Source organism: Colletotrichum destructivum, chromosome 5, assembly GCF_034447905.1.
Source record: "Colletotrichum destructivum chromosome 5, complete sequence".
NCBI lineage: Eukaryota > Fungi > Ascomycota > Sordariomycetes > Glomerellales > Glomerellaceae > Colletotrichum > Colletotrichum destructivum.
In genome coordinates, this window is record NC_085900.1 from 1,001,369 (window position 1) to 1,017,271 (window position 15,903).

General features: G+C 53.9%; 5 protein-coding genes across 5 annotated transcripts; 2 read left to right on the forward strand and 3 right to left on the reverse strand.

Annotated features, from left to right (window-relative positions):
• Positions 1-83: 83 nt before the first annotated feature.
• On the reverse strand, positions 84-1,467 carry CDEST_07902 (uncharacterized protein; the record flags this gene model as incomplete). The annotated part of the gene is made up of 2 exons (XM_062924061.1): positions 84-1,344; positions 1,421-1,467. The coding sequence occupies 2 exons, from the start codon at positions 1,465-1,467 to the stop codon at positions 84-86; spliced, it is 1,308 nt and encodes a 435-aa protein (XP_062780112.1).
• A 67-nt stretch (positions 1,468-1,534) lies between these two features.
• CDEST_07903 (Putative small ribosomal subunit protein uS14) lies at positions 1,535-2,526 on the reverse strand. Its single transcript, XM_062924062.1, has 3 exons — positions 2,360-2,526; positions 2,112-2,283; positions 1,535-2,041 (listed from the first exon to the last, which is right to left on the reverse strand). The coding sequence occupies exons 1-3, from the start codon at positions 2,464-2,466 to the stop codon at positions 1,979-1,981; spliced, it is 342 nt and encodes a 113-aa protein (XP_062780113.1). The 5' UTR covers positions 2,467-2,526; the 3' UTR covers positions 1,535-1,978.
• A 184-nt stretch (positions 2,527-2,710) lies between these two features.
• On the reverse strand, positions 2,711-3,898 carry CDEST_07904 (Putative pre-mRNA-splicing factor Isy1, helix hairpin bin domain superfamily). Its single transcript, XM_062924063.1, has 2 exons — positions 3,734-3,898; positions 2,711-3,680 (listed from the first exon to the last, which is right to left on the reverse strand). The coding sequence occupies exons 1-2, from the start codon at positions 3,734-3,736 to the stop codon at positions 2,949-2,951; spliced, it is 735 nt and encodes a 244-aa protein (XP_062780114.1). The 5' UTR covers positions 3,737-3,898; the 3' UTR covers positions 2,711-2,948.
• A 137-nt stretch (positions 3,899-4,035) lies between these two features.
• CDEST_07905 (Putative ER membrane protein complex subunit 1) lies at positions 4,036-7,161 on the forward strand. Its single transcript, XM_062924064.1, has 2 exons — positions 4,036-7,008; positions 7,069-7,161. Exons 1-2 carry the CDS (start codon positions 4,128-4,130, stop codon positions 7,140-7,142), a joined length of 2,955 nt encoding a protein of 984 aa, XP_062780115.1. The 5' UTR covers positions 4,036-4,127; the 3' UTR covers positions 7,143-7,161.
• A 6,880-nt stretch (positions 7,162-14,041) lies between these two features.
• Positions 14,042-14,369, forward strand: CDEST_07906 (uncharacterized protein). The gene is made up of 2 exons (XM_062924065.1): positions 14,042-14,120; positions 14,175-14,369. The coding sequence occupies exons 1-2, from the start codon at positions 14,099-14,101 to the stop codon at positions 14,291-14,293; spliced, it is 141 nt and encodes a 46-aa protein (XP_062780116.1). The 5' UTR covers positions 14,042-14,098; the 3' UTR covers positions 14,294-14,369.
• The last annotated feature ends 1,534 nt before the right edge of the window (positions 14,370-15,903 follow it).

The window sequence follows — 15,903 nt, forward strand, 5'->3', positions numbered from 1 at the left end:
TCGTCGCCCATGTGCCAGATGCCATCAACCCGCGCCACCATGCAATGCCGCGCTTGTCCCGGAACTTCACTCGCCATACCTCCCTAGTTCGTGACTGATCCCTTAGTCTGCTCCTCGTTGCCCTCCGGAGTATTCCTGCGAGGCTCGTGTGCTTCATTCGACACGGCATATCCAAGGCTCGGCTTCGCGAAGCCGGGCATCTTTTCCCAGGCATCGTCGAAGCCGCCGGCAGCCCACTCCTCCTCGGTCGGCATGTGCGGGTCGACGGCGACGACCTCCGGGTGGCGGTAGTCGGGGCCCGCCAGAGCGACTTGCTGGACCCAATCGAGAATCGGGCCGCCGCTGGTGATCAGTATGCGCTCGACGTAGTGGGCCTCTCCGGAGCTATAGACAGTGCAACCATGCTGCGTGAACGAGGCTGTATTGGGGTTGCCGCCGGGTTGCGCCAGGGGCGTGAGGATGGGGGCTTCGTCCGTGATGTACGCCCGGGCGCGGCGGGGGAGGAACTCCATGAACGGCTTGTGGGAGAGCTCATCGATACAGGTCGTGCTGCCAAGGAGCGAGAGCGTGTTGATCCGGTGACCGAGGAGGGACCAAGTGTCTGGTCTGTCGAGAGCCTTAGTCGCGTGGTCGGCGCCCAGGCCGATGCCGACGATGTCAAGGCGGGCCGTCGGGGAGACGAGCACGGAGAGGGCCTCGTCGAGGATGTACCGGACGTGCGCCTCGGGGCTCTCGTTTCTGGGGACGGAGTGGATCTTGGGGTCGAAGGCGCGGCCGTGGTGGACCATACTCTTCCGCGGGACGGCGAGGGCCTGGACGGGGCTCAGCGCCTTCTTCCCCTCGGGCCACCACCAGAGCTCGCCCGTGTTGGCGAGAACGATGCCGGGCGGAGAAGGGTCAGAGGCGGAGGACGACTGGCGGCCAAATTCTTGAACGACCGAGACCATGGAGCCCTTGTCGACGCCACCGGGCCCATTTGCGACGCGGAGGGCGAGGATACCGAGGTCCTGGCTGGGTTCGCCGAAGAAGACGACGACTCGCGAGGCCGTGGCCAGGTTGGCGCTGGTGAAGAGCGGCACGTGGGGTGAGGTGGGCTCGGTGCCGAAGGGAATACGAATTTTGTTCAGGCCTTCCTTTTCGAGGCGGTCGTGGACGATGTCGCGAATTGCTTCTATTGCAAAGTCAGCGGGAAAGAACGAAACAGAGATAGACAACAGGTTGGTCTCACCGTTGAAGTGGAAGCGCTGGCGGTCGTTGACCCGGCCATTCTTGGTGAGGTAGTACTTGAAGTAGTAGTTCGAATTCTCGACGTTGCGGATCTCGTCTTGTTCGTTGATGAAGTAGCTGGAGATGTTAGTTTTTGCAACACTTTGCTAGACAGGGGAGAGAGAGCCCTTGCCCAAGATCCTTCAGATTGGACGAGAACATCGGGTCCTGGGGCAGACCAGACCAGCGGCGGCGGAACATAGTGACTCGCGAAGGAACAGGATGTGTGGGGAGGGTGATGTGAAGGCGGAAGGAAAGATGGCGAACTTGGGCTTCCTTTTGAGGTCAAGGTCTTAGGAGAGCTGTCTGAGGAGAGCCAAAGGTCTGCAAATGGAAGATTGAAGCCTAAGACACCGGCGAGAATCTTGGTCGCCAGACAAACACGGCAAGGGCGCCTGGCCACTGACCCTTCCTGCCTTGTTCATCACATGGAAGCCTGCGATCTCTTCAAAGCCCACTTACATCTGATCGGAGATGCTGTACGTTTCTTTCTTGGTGTTATACATCTATGCATATCCTTTCTCGGGTTGCTGGCATGTGACCAAAACTCCTGACACCCCCCCTAACTTGTTTATGAGTGTCCTCCGGCACGCAGATATATCCCGCCCTCTGCAAGAGCGCGTGTGACACATTTTTATTTTACAGCGGCACCTCGGCGCCGGATCTTATCGAAGATCTTGTCGTCTTGTGGCCTTCTCGCCTTCTCACGCGTTTACCAACTGGCCCTCTTGACACCGGGCAGGTTGCCCTCGTACGCTTGCATACGGAAGTTGAACTGTAACGTCGACGTTAGCATCGGGAATTCACAACAGTGGACGCCAAAGGGAAGTAGATCTTGAACGTACCCTCGTCATCTTGAATTCGCTGAAGATACCCCTGGACTTGCCGCCCATGATGCAGCGGTTGCGGATCTGCGTCGGCCGGGTGTAGCAGTGCATCTGGCCCAGCTGGAGCTGCGCCTCGGCGCGCACGCGGGGAGGGAGAGTCGTGTTCCTAATGATGTAGCGGAGGGCTTGTCTAACAACGGAGGAAAACGCGTTCCGTCAGTCTTTGGATCGTGCGAATTCGTCTGTAGCTTTTTGCTCTTGCTCACCTCTCAGGCTCGTGCTCCATGAAGACCTGGCGCTTCGTGTGGTCACGAATCGTCCGGATGTTGACGAAACAGCCCAGGTCGAGCTTCTTGGCACGAAACATTGACATTTTGGCGGTGGGCTATCGCGGATTGGGCGGGATGTCACTGGTCGTCGTGCTGTCGAAAAGTTGAGCTTCGAAGCTCGAATTGAAGTTCGTGATGGTCACGTGGCGTTCTTATCTTATCGGCTTTTCACCGAGCTCACCGAACCCAGCCCATCCAGGTATGAATAAGGTACCTACCGATACACCAAGGTACAGCGAGAAGCAACTCACCGCCTGGAATGAGGCCACGCAACAATTGAACAGCTTTGAGATGAAAGTCTTTCAGGTACTGTAAAGTGGGTGAGAAATGTCGTTTTTGGTATTCGATCAACCGTAAGCCATCCGAGAACGCCAGCCATCATCACAGGCCGTAAGTGAACCCCAAACATTGAACTATGAAATGGTACAGCAGCCACGCAGCATTGGAAAAATGTGACCGGTATCCCTCCTCCAACAGAAGCAAGCAGCTCTCATCGTGCGCGGAAAGGTAGCGCACGGCTTGTCTGCTATAACTGGTCGAGTAATTTCTGCCGCCGCCTGTTGATCAACTCCTCCTGCACCTCCTCCAGCGTCGGTAGCTCCCAGCTCTTCCCGTCGCCCGTGTCGCCCGGCAATGGCTCCCAGTTCGGGGGCGGTTGCTGCTTGCCCGTCTTCGCCATGTGCTTAAACGCCTCCTCTTCCTTGGCGAGTTCGTAGGCGAGCAGCTCCGGGTCCTCCTCGTCTGGCGCGTAACCGTAGTAGGCGGCATCGACCTGTTTTCGCAAGTCGTCTCTCGTCTCCAGAGGCTTCTCGTTCGTCGCCTTCGCCCTCGCGGCATCGAACAGCTCCTTGACACCAGGCAGGTCTCTTGCGCGTCCGAAGTAGCGGTAGCCCTTGCCGCCGCCCGGTATCTCTCGCCCTTGCTCGTCGTAGATCTTGCCGCCTCCGCGCATGTAATTCGGCCCACCCAGGTTCCGTATTTGCACCTCCCACATGTATTTCTCCCGCATGAGCTTGTTGATCTCGTCGTTAAGGTCGCGGATCTGGTAGTCGCTGAGAGCCGTGTCTTGGATCTTGGAGACCTTGCGAGAGATCTCCTTGAGCACCTGGCCGCGCCATTTCTCGCAAGAAGGTATCGAATCGACTTCGGTAATCACTCTTGGTCGCCTTGTTCGGCCGATGTCGATAATGCCCAGATCCGCGGCTTGTGCCTCGCGGAAGCGAAAGAGCATGCTCTGCGCTTTTTCCGAATTTCGCGCCTGAACATGTTAGCTACTGCTTGCGCCAGAAATGAGTGTGTCGGCAGGGTTACCATATTGAGAGCTTTGGAGGCCGAGAGCTAGCGGGCTTCTTCTTAGGAATGGAGTCGGGTTCGTCCTTGAAGATGTAAGTCGCAAGGTTAGACGAGGGCCCTGCCCGACGATGTTCAGAAAGCTTTCGGCCGCCAATGTTGCGCGCCCAGCACGGACCTTCCTACCCCCACCCCCATACTTGTCCAATCAGCCACCGCCGCCTCCAACGGGGAAACTGCCCAGCACTGGAAGCACGTACCCTGTCCTTTATAGATAGGTAAGTAGGTAGGTACGTACACCACAGGTAACAGCACCTTTGCGCGCCCGCCAAGTGACGTGCGAACAGCTTCCTTCACACACTTTTGGAGCTGTCCATCTCCACGACAAGCTCACAACCCCCACCCACCCATCACAATGCGCCTTACGACGCTGCTACTAGCAGCTTCATCGCTCGTCGGCGCCGTGTTTGTCGACGAGGTCGGCGATGTCGATTACCACCACGAACTCCTCGGTGTGCCTCAGGTGGAGACCACCTTGTTCCATAAGCCCCGGCGCGACGACAAGGCTTCTCTGCTCTACACCCTCAGCGATGTCGGCGTCCTCGGAGCCGTCAACCCCAGCAATGGCGCCGTCGTCTGGCGCCAGTTTCTGACGGGAGATATCACGTATGGCGGCGGGCACTTGCGTGCCGCCGAAGGCGAGGATTGGGTGGTGTCTGCGTACGGCAACTCGGTGCACGCCTGGAATGCCTTGTCGGGCAGGAACGCGTGGTGGATCGACTTTGCGGGCGAAATCCGGGACCTCGAAGTTATGGAGCTGACGGAGAATGGTCGCAAGGACGTTCTGGCGCTTTTCGAAGAGAAGGACGGCTCTACGGTCCTGAGAAGGATCAATGGCGGCGACGGCAACGTAGTCTGGGAGTTCAAGGACGGGAGTAACACCACACCCCTTCAGGTTTCGAACAACATCGAGAAGATCTTCGTGGTTAGTCTCTACGGCGCCGACGGTATGTGGGCTGTGCGGGTGTCTGTCCACGACACTCTCACTGGCAAGCGCATCGACGACATCAGCCTCGGCAGCAAGGGCGATGTCACGGACAAGAAGGATGTCATGTTTGTGGGTGCCAACTCGGCATCTCCCATTGTTGCCTGGCTCGACAGCGACCACACAAAACTCAAGGTCAATGTTCTGGGCACCAAGTCAAAGCAAGAATTTGCGCTGCCGTTTCCCAGGACACTGGACGTGGCCATTCATGCCCCGCACCACCTCAACGCGGAGCCGCACTTCTTGGTCCACAGCAGATCTGCCGACAGTCACAAGGGCGAGGTTTACCACGTCAACATCAAAAACAACGCGGTCACCAAGCACCATGAGCTGCCTGTGCTTCCGGGCTTGGGCGCTTTCTCGACCAGCTCGGATGGAGCCAACGTTTGGTTCACGCGCATTACCACGGACGAAGTTAGCCTGACAGCCTCAAGCTCCCACGCTGTTCTCGGAAAGTGGGCCTTCAAGGAAGGCTCTGAGAGCATCACCGCGTTCCATGCTGTTTCTGAGGTCATCAAGAAGGCTGCCGACAACTTTGCTGTTCGCTGTGCCGCCGTCACCACCTTGGACGACTGGGTCTTGGTCCGCAACGGAGAGCAGGCCTGGATTCGTCCCGAAGGCCTCACTGGCGGCGTGGCTGCAGCTTTCGCCGAGATCCCAGAGAGCGCGGACCTGGCCAAGACTCTCGAGGCGGAGGCCCACGACAATGTCTTGTCCGCCTATATCCACCGTGTCAAGCGTCACTTTGACGACCTCGCCTACCTGCCGGATTACCTCGCTTCAATTCCCCAGCGTCTGATCAGTAGCATTACCGGAGCCGAGCTCTTCTCCAAGACGGAAGGGCTCGCCCGTGATGCCTTTGGTTTCAACAAGATCGTCATCCTGGTAACCCGACGAGGCAAGCTTTTCGGCGTTGACATTGGCAAGCACGGCAAAGTTATCTGGAAGCTCCATGCCGCCCAGATCCCTTCATGGGATGCTTGGGACGTCCAGGGAATATTTGTTGAGGATGCCAAGTCTCAAGTCACTGTTCGCGGTTACTTCGGAGAGTACGTGGTTGCCACGACGGACACCGGAAAGCTGGTTGATTCCATGCCCCAAGGATCTTGGGTTCAGACTCAATCTGCTGTCGTTGTCGATAGCGCATCCGGCCCGTGGCTTGCCCCCGTTGGCTACGGCGGCGCCATCGGTGATGTTCCCGCTGAGTGGGCGCCGACTCAGACCGTCGTCGTTCGCGGCCTCAAGGGTGAGCTCAAGGGCCTGACTTACATCATCGAGGATGGCACTGGCAAGGAGCAGGTTGCTTGGGAGTTTACCCCCCCTGCTGGCTACGAGATCGTCAACGTTGCCACGCGCAATGTCCATGATCCCATTGCCTCTATCGGACGCGTCCTCGGTGACAGAACGGTCAAGTACAAATACCTGAACCCCAACACCATCGTTGTTTCTGCGTACAATGCCGCCAAGTTGACTCTCAACGTCTACCTTGTTGACTCGGTGTCGGGTCTTGTCCTTCACTCGGCTACCCATGAAGGCGTTGACGGCAACAAGAACATCGAATGCACTCTGGCCGAGAACTGGTTCGTGTGCACCTTCTTCGGAGAGTACGCCCTCAAGGACGATGCCGGCCAGCCCCTCTCTGGACAAACCCTCAAGGGGAATCAGATTGTAGTCTCCGACCTGTACGAGAGCGACTACGTCGATGACCGGGGCCCTCTGGGCGACGCTGCAAACTTCTCCTCGACCGAGCCTGTCGACACTCCTACTGGCGCCCCTCTCCCCTCGGTTATCAGCCAGGCCTTTATTCTCTCTGCTCCCCTCGCTGCCCTGGCCGTCACCCAGACGCGCCAGGGTATCACCAGTCGTCACGTCCTCGGCTACCTCCCCGAGTCCCATGCTATCGTCGGACTTCCGCGCCAGCTCCTTGAGCCCCGCCGGCCTGTGGGACGTGACCCGACCCCAGCCGAGATGGAGACCGAAGGCCTGATCAAGTACCACCCGGCCTTGGAGATCGACCCTAGGCAGGTCATTTCCCACCAGCGCGACATCATCGGCGTCAAGAAGATCATCACCTCGCCCACCATCGTAGAGAGCACCAGCCTGATCTTCGCGTACGGTGTTGATGTGTTTGGCAGCCGTGTAGCCCCCAGCTTCACGTTCGACATCCTCGGCAAGGGCTTCAACAAAATCAGCCTTATTTCGACCGTCCTCGCGCTCACGGTTGGCGTCGCCGTGTTGGGACCTTTCGTGAGTACCTTTTTGCCCGAAGACGAGCGACCCTCTTCGTTTCCTTTGCTAACATCGATATCAGGTGCGCAAGAAGCAAACAAACATGAGATGGGCGTAGAAAGAGGCACTGTTAATATAGCAAATATGATGGAATAGAGTTTCAAGTTTATATAAATTGCCTTGCCTGTGACTTTACCCTGAGCCTTGTGTATCTGTATCTGGATGAGATGATTCCCTGGCTGCCTACTGCTAGAGTAGAACACTTTCCTTACCTGACGTCCAGCGGTCAGTCAATGCGCCGTTCAAGTCAAACCTCCCCACCGTTGCCAGCTTGGTGACTAGCGACTATGTTTAGTCCCTATATCTATTTTCATGTCTAATCCTGTCCCCAATCACATTTAAAGTACCTTTTTAACCATGTCGGCAGGATAATGGGAGGTGGAAGGAAGAAAGGGACGCCCTTGGCGATCTTGCTTGCCTGATCAACCTTGGACACGGAGTTGATAACTTCTGTGTAGTTTTGGCGTTCTGACGGTTTCCCGTTGCGTCAAGCACAGGACCGTCGCCGGAGGTCCGAGGGAAACTGATGAATAGGGCCATCACAGGTGCCGTAGCGACCACTCGCATCGACTGGCATGCTGATGTCTTTACTTGCAACGTTGGTGAAGTACACGCCAGAGCTCAGTGGGACGAGGACTCGTTCAAATCTTCGGTAGAGGGCAGAAACTCCTCCGGCATCGTCAACTTGACCCTCAAAGACCGGGATACGTCTGTTCACTCGCCGAGTGGCGTGGGTGTTCATGGACTGTGTAGAAAATGATAGAAGGTTTGAAGAGGAGGCCGAGGAACCCAGACCGTTGGCTCGTCGATGGTGGTTCGGCGGGATTTCCACACGTTTGAAAAAGTCCAATCTCTGGCTGTGATTGTTGAGAAATAATTGTGATAGTCGAAGGGGCTTTAAGAGAAGGTAGATGGAAGTGATTGAATCTAGAATAGAGGGTTGGTCCATGTGACATCGTCCACACATCAAACGAAGTGGTATTTTGAGACCGGGAGATTTCCCCCCGTTAGATCAGGGGTCGAAGTTGAATCGTTCTCCTTCTTGCAGCCTACATATATCTTCTATTGGAGCAAGCTAAGCCTCAAAAGCGCCAGGTTTACCAACTCGTTCTTCTTCAGGCTTCGACCTAGACTGTCTCGTTCGTACTAACTAACGGTTGGAATCAATAACCAGCCAGTATAAGTACAAAAACACAAATATTAAGCGTCCTAATCTTCCATATGGAATGAGTACAAGATTTTATGGGTTGTAACCCGTGAAAGATAAACCCATAATTCATACGTAGGTGGTTAACTCTAGCTATGCTCGTCATCTCGCCATCAAACATGAGACGAAGTAGTCCCAACCACTAATGACAGATTCGTTCATCTGAACTCCCACGTGGAGGTTTCAACTCCACCTGATCAGTTATCACAAACACCTCACCAAGGACTCCACGCATATGTGGCTCAACGTTGCCACCCAGCCACGAGCACTCGTCTAGACGTCTCACGCCATTAAGCACCTGGAAAGGAAAGAAACCCTCCTCCAGGAGAACGTGAATCTGACCAGAAGGACACTTTGCCTCCGATGCGAGTGCCAAACTAGGTCCAACACGGACAGAGATAAGACGTTTCTCGCAAGGCAGACCAGCCCCTCAGCAATACCTTGTCGGCCATAGCCCTATCTCAACAAGCAGGCCCAGTCTGGAATTTAGGGCCACCGAAACTTTTCTGCATATTGCCTATATACCTTTGGGGTTGCCTGATATATGCACATCAACGGTGGACCGAAGCTTTTGCCTCGCCGTCGCCTGCCACGACGGGCGTATGTCTGCACCTTGACCCTATACCAGCCAACAGAAGCATCAGGGTGACGGTACTTCGGTAACGAGTTCGCCTTGATCCCATGGCATCATCCCAAACTTGAACTCGGTCGCCTTGAAAAATACAGTGGTAGCCCGCTAGATCATTGTTCGACATAGCTTCGACGTCGCTGACCGGTTAGCAGGGCGGTCTTGGAACTCAAAAAGCAGGCTGGAAATGCGTTGGCGTTGCAGGCAGAGCTCCACCATGACGGGCGCCCGTCTGGCATCGGGACTTGGCGCCTGATCCCAGGGTGTCCCAGTGTGTCCAGAGTTTGCGGGCATATGGCCTTCACAGTTTGCGTTGGCGGTGTCTGCGACGCTAGGCGCTCGACAGAAGCCTGGGTCCTCGCCAGATGGTGATTCCTGCAGGTCAGGGGCATTCCAAGTCAGGGACTTTGATCCAGGGCCGTATTAGCTCGAACTGGCGGGGTTTGATGTGGCTTAGCTCAAACTTGCGGTGAAGAATCTACCCTGTAGGCTTCCCAAACTAAATCTGTTGACGGCTGTCCGTCCGTAACAAGAACTACTCGAGGAAGCCCAGACCCTAAGACAACGCCAAAGGAAACCAAGAGACCAAGAGACCAAAGTCGGTTGATATGGAGGTTGTTTGGTCGAGAGGAACGATGAAGCTACTGAGTATGCATGCATTCGATGCTGGTCATTTGACCCGAGCCAGACTTGCACACCGCCATTTGACCCGATGCTAGCTTTCATGGAGAGAAGGCAGCCTGCTTTCTGAGCTCTTACCGGCACCCTATCGAATGAAATGGTACATGAGATAGCAGGGAACAGCGTTCCGTTGTTCATTCTGACCACTGCGTCAAAACTTTGATTCTATGAAACGGGAGAGACCACCTCAATGATGCATTGTTCACTCTATGGATTCATTTATGCGGCTGCCTTTCCTCTGTACCTCCCCAGATGATGACCAAACCGGATCCATACCCATCAGAAAGTTCCATTCATGGCGTACTGGTTCCAATCACCCTGTTTTGATTACGTATCGTGGGCCACAGCCGCTGCTTTACAAGCATGTCATCGGTTATCACGAAGGTCATGCAACGTGAAGCACAGTGTAACCGGGCGATTGGGACCGTAACCAAAGTAATCACGCCTCGTGCATTTGGTTTCAAATTAGATTATCCAAAGCACCATCAGTCTGAAGGATTCCAAGTCCTGGCGTGGAACCATATGTGTACGACTGACGAGCCCCTAGCCTCGGGTGCATTGCATTGCCGTGTCACCTTTCGTCCAACGTAGGTTACGCGGCCTTCGCATGTGTATCGTTCGAGACCCGTGTTTCTGTGGTACCGATTCATCTAGATAGCCGCCTGAGACCACTCTAGAAGACGCAATGGCGCCCAAGAAAGTGCGGGGGATGTAGATGCCTTCTTCCACTTCCGCTAGGAGTAGAGCCTCTACACGTTGGATGGAGTCTGTCAAGACAATGTCCACTTGCCGAATGCACAACGAGCAAAACGCGGTTGCCTCGAGACGTGTCTCCTCAGCCTGGAATTGCCTGGCTCCTCACCGAGATGATACGGCAACTTGAATCGCCGATCGCCGGGCGCCTCGGCGGGCATACACCGGGCAACAGGCTGTAGATGCCTTTGCTGTCTTGTGGCTTCCATTCCTCCGCGCCTGTCGCGGCTTGTGGCTCCATCGATACGTTGTAGCAGCACGAGGCGACATGTCGCTTTCACCGGGGACCGTCGCTCCAAGCAAATGCCGCAGCGGGCATCCCAGGAGGGACTGGTCAGATCGCTGGTAGGATCAGGTGCTACTGTGGCCAACCTCGGGGGTGGTCCTTGTGAAGATGCATATCCGCAAGGATACTCCCGCGCGGTCCCATTTACGATACTACCTTCGAAGACAGCAGGCTAAGCAGCTCTCTGGTTCAGGAACCGCTAGTAAGCCTTCCTAACCCTCATGGGGTTGGCGATGCTTTGGACTGCCTTAGTGGTCGTGCATGGTTCTAACTTGCATCGAATAGTTGCTCACTAGGTAACTATAGGGCATCAGTGCCGAAGAGGGGTCATATTCTTCCATCCATCTTGAATGGAGCTCCCACAGCCGTGAGCTCGGAACGAGTTCGCTTTTTCCAGCGTACTTTTGAAGGAACAGCGTCAATATTACGGCCAGCGACCAAAACACATGAGGAATGATACGTCGTCAGCATACTGGCGGCTCAGCAAAATCCGATTAGTCGGCAAAAGCGTTAATGAAAGAGGTGTAAGGGTTATCACGCGATCGAATTTGTGACCTGTCTCATTGTTGGGCATCCTTACAGATGTCGAGGCAGCCCGAAGATAGTTTCTCAGCCCCATTTACAATGAACAGCCGATTATTACGTTAAAGATGTCAGGAATGATCTCAGTGGTAGACTGGAAGTTGAACCGGTCAAATTGGAGAATGCCACGATGAATCATGGCTTTTCATGGAAGCCTGATGTCGTGTGTCTTGGAGCATCTCCTCCACCCAAAAAGCAGGCAACCAGCGAGGCGAAGATGAAGTGAAGCAAGAATCAACGAAGCAACAAGCCGAAGCGGCGGAACGGTCCGTCCATTTGCTAGAGCCACTGCGGTGACATTGTCGGACTGTTCTGCATGTAGAAGAACGCTTATCGTCTAGAATCGTACCCAAGAGTCGTGGCGTTCAGTAGAAGGCCCACCGGCGCCCCGTTCCACTGACAGCGTTGTTCATACCCGAAAGGAAAAAGAGGACTGAAGCGTATGCCCTATGTCGATTCTTAGGTCCTGACCCAATGGGCTTTAACTGTAAGACTCAACTTCTAGAACATGGTGTAAGAGGAAACTATCGATAGGGTTGTGAAACTAACGGTCAAAAGGTTGTGTGACCTCAACATACACCGAGGGAACCCTTTTGGCCGTAAGACCATTCTGATAGGACAAATGAAGCCGGATCTGTTCTACTGAAGAACGCCACGTAGGTGCAGGAGTGCTGAGGAGTGACCCAACACAACCCAGACCAGACCAAGACATGCCGTGCTCGTAGATCTCTACCTGGCAACCCGAGACACTCGGGCGGCTGATAATATGGCAAAACTCTCTTCACGCCCCGGCCGGGAAAGTTGTTTATAATGGCAGCGAGATGCCGAAGTCAGCCGGCAGTCAAGGGCCGCGGCGTGGGTGGCATGTCCATGATTCGGGGCACATCTGCGTTATCCCGCGATAAGGGCGTCGGAAATAGGACGTGTCGTCACACGGGGTTCCAGGCAACCAAATATGAAGTCCAGCTCATTTTAGATAAGGCGAAAAGAGGCTTTCACTGGACCACGGCGTTCCGTCATTACGTGACCTGCAGCCCGTAAGCCCCGTTCACGAGGAAGTACCTTACGGATCTGCAAGGCACCATGAACCGGATCTTGGGCTTGAGCATAGTGACACATTCTGGGAGCAGATCAGCTTGTCGCTCAATTGCTTTTGGTTGCCAAGTTCTCCCGGTCCCGAGGGCAACGCATCGAGCTGTCAATGGGAGATGCTGCGAATGATACGGCAACGGGAAGCACAACGCCGGAAAGGAGACCATTTATGGTAACAGATGCCATACAGGTGCTACAAGCGTCCCTGTGTAACCGCCCAAATACGAGAAATCCGGATGGATTCCGCCGTTCCGGTAGGCGCATTAGATTGCCCGGGAGCCAGACGGGAATGAAGCAATGCTTGCCGGCGTCAAAACCATGGTTACTTGCTTCGATTGGCCCCGGAGCTGCATTTGTCCTTCCGCGGGGGGGCGGGGTCGCATTCCGATATCAACATCCAAGAAGCGTGGCTCTGCAAGCTGACTGCAGACTACATGGCTAATAATAACCTAAAAACAAGCAAGACGGCAGGGTAGAGCGTCATCTTTCTCCAGAAAAGCAATCTGTTGCCCAATACATTATCTCGTCTCGCAAGACTTGAAACTATTGCCTTTGTCGAGGAAACCTGATGAGACGTCGATGACAACGTTCTCGAAACAAGGCGCACCCATTAGCTTGCTCGAAATACTGCCGCAAACGGTTAATTACCACAACCACGGAGGCGCCTGCACTGCAGAAGAGATACTGGTAGATTTAGCAATAACTAAGTAAAGCTCTTCATGTCATTCAGTGTTAGTTGGAAAGTTGATCAGTAATGGCTTGTGGGATGCATGCAAGCACCGACTGGAATATTGCCGACTCCGTGCCAATACAAAGCAGCTCCCTTTCATGACTTGGGCAACTCCAACCGCACGATCGACATGACCGCAGACGGAGGCTTGCCGTTACACAGCGCAGGGTTCCATCGTATGATAAACATCCTCATCCCTTTTCTTGATTTTGGAAAACTGCACGCTCGTCATCCGCGACCATGGATGCGGTGGTAAGTGAAACATGGAGACTGACAAAAAGAAATGACATTGTGGTCCTGCACAAAGGATTTTGACGCAACGCCTACATGACTTGGGCTAGGCAGATGGCTGCCTTTCTGGATCAGCACACTGAGAGATTGGCGATCGACAGTGTCGTTGATAGCCATTGATGTGCACCATCATTAACATTCCGTTGGTTGAAATAAGGCTGCATTACGAGAAGTTGGTAGCCGTGTCTAGACAGACTCAGACACCGCAAGGCAGACAATTCTTGAACGCCAATTTTCGATCTGAGAACCAATAGCAGGGGCACTCTGGAAGATTGTCAGGTCATTGTCTGAAGGGAGTACAGGGTGGAACAATCTCATAAGACATCCTCTGCGATCTTCTCAACACTGTGGAAGCCTTGATAAGCAAGACGAGGTCAGATCCTCGGCTGGCTGCACAACTGCGGTGACTGCGCGTTCATTCCAATGCCTCAAGACCCGTGGAATAAAGGGCGTCATAATCCAGATGCCTTAAACAGGTTCTTCCAGGTCTCCCTTGTGCCGAGCCCCTTTTCGAGACTGATGGAGAGGGCGTCGGGGACTCGCTCCAGGGCTCCAGGTGGGCAATGAACTGATTCTCAAGAAAAAGAAACGACTGGTGACCAATGGAAAACAATCTACATCTCTGCCCTCAAAGGGTCTTGGATGCTGCTGATTCGCTGGCTTTGGAATGCCGAAAGTAACCGAATTATGTTAAAGAGGAGAACCAACTGTAGCCAAGCATTTCTACCAGGCTGGGTAGTTTGGGTTTCGCATGCAAACCTCAAGAGGTATTTGGGCTGCGAGTGTCAGACCGGGATAACCAATGACTCAATCTGAAATGGAAGGTATGATTCCAACGTTTTAAAACGCTAAATCCCAACAGCTAATCGGTCTCTCAGGGGGCGACCAGTATTTACAATCAAGGTTTAGAGGTGCTGGACTATTGGTTTTTGGGCAGGCTACAAAAATTACTGCTCAACGCTCATCAGCCAATACCGACGTGACTGGCTTTGTTTGAACTTTGGCTTCGAGCCGCCTCGTCAACGTAGATAAGGTTGATTGGATAGACACAAACGACATGAAGGCCTCCAGCAAGGCGGGTAATCTTTAGCCAGCCACGTCTCCATGGCCGCATAACATTGACCCGTGAGGCTTCCCCTACCAGGATGGTTGGAAGATAATCGGCTGCGCCTAAAACATAACGTTACTCAGTCCAACCGAATGATGTCCCTTGTTAGGGTCAGGTAAATCCACACCATTGGAAGGCATCACCGAACATCTCAGGCAGAGTCTGCATCTCGGTTCTGGTGGCCGTGAGAAACACGCCTTGAAGTCGCCTCGTTTAGCCACGACCATTGAAGATGGCAAGTTACTTGCCTCCAGGACGAAAGATGCTGCCTAGCGACTGGTTAGTACAGGCATGTTCACTGCAAGACACACCGACTTCTCGAGCTAATCGGAAATTCATCTGCGCTTTCAATAATGTCAGATTTGCTAGTAGCAGTTGCCTGACATGATCACGAGCAATTTGCTACCGATGCCGCGTGGATCAGCCTGAAGGCGTGCGCCTGGTACGGTAGTGATATTCTAATAGCCAAAGAATAGCCTAGATCTCGGTCTGAGTTCCATGTCCTAGTGCCCACACACACAACCGCCACCGTCAGCGAGCGGACAGACGTGGCTTGCCTCCTGAGGTACGAAAATAAGCTCGGAGACTTCTCATCACGGAGGCCTGGCTGATCTGAGTCACCTAAACGATTAGTTGCCTATGGCATTGACTAATAAGACCATCTCCTACAGGTAAAAAAACAAAAAGAGGCACCCACAAGGGGCTTACATTCACGATATGGAATTGTTCGGTGTTGAGAGGCCCAATGTGCATGTGATGATGAATGATATGACACCTCTTTTTGTTCCTACTTTATGCATTTGAATCATCATCTTACATTGCCAAGTGGCTTATGACGCCCGGAAGCAGCCAAAGAGATCCCGAAAGGCCTGGCTCAAGCCGCGTAGGTCCTATCAAAAGTGCCTCACGAACTGACCGCCTCCTGGAGATTTTGTTAGGCAAGCTGATTCGGTAAGCTCATTCGGTCAGGCAGTCACTTCACCACAGGATGCTAAGCCTCAAACGCGCAGTAGTGGTTATCAGAATTTTGCATGTGAACGTTTGAGAGGTTAGCACCAAATGGATCCAAAGTGGGCACTGCCACAAGTCTATCGATGCCAATATCAGTTGCCTTGAATTCCAAGCCTATGAGGACTTTCCCTTCCTGACCATATGAAGGCTGCAATCATCAACCGCGTATCATGGTGCGGCTTGGCAAAAGAAAGAAAGCTGGCTCACGAATTCCATTGGATTGTGGCCTGGCTGAATGCACAATGGACAGGCAGCTGGATACTGTAGTCCGCGTCAATATTGCCACCTAGGCTTGAGATGTCTATCGTTTACCTCCAATCATCGACATCGCCCCTTGATGTCGTTTTTTTCGAAAGGTCAACGCTCGTTGGTATCCCTGAATCGCTGTCCTAGTCGACAAATGGGGCTTCGTTAGCAGGAATCTTCCTCTGCATGGTCCGAAGCCAGGGCGTCGTATGAAGACCCAACCGGGTGCTTGCCAAGTTGTT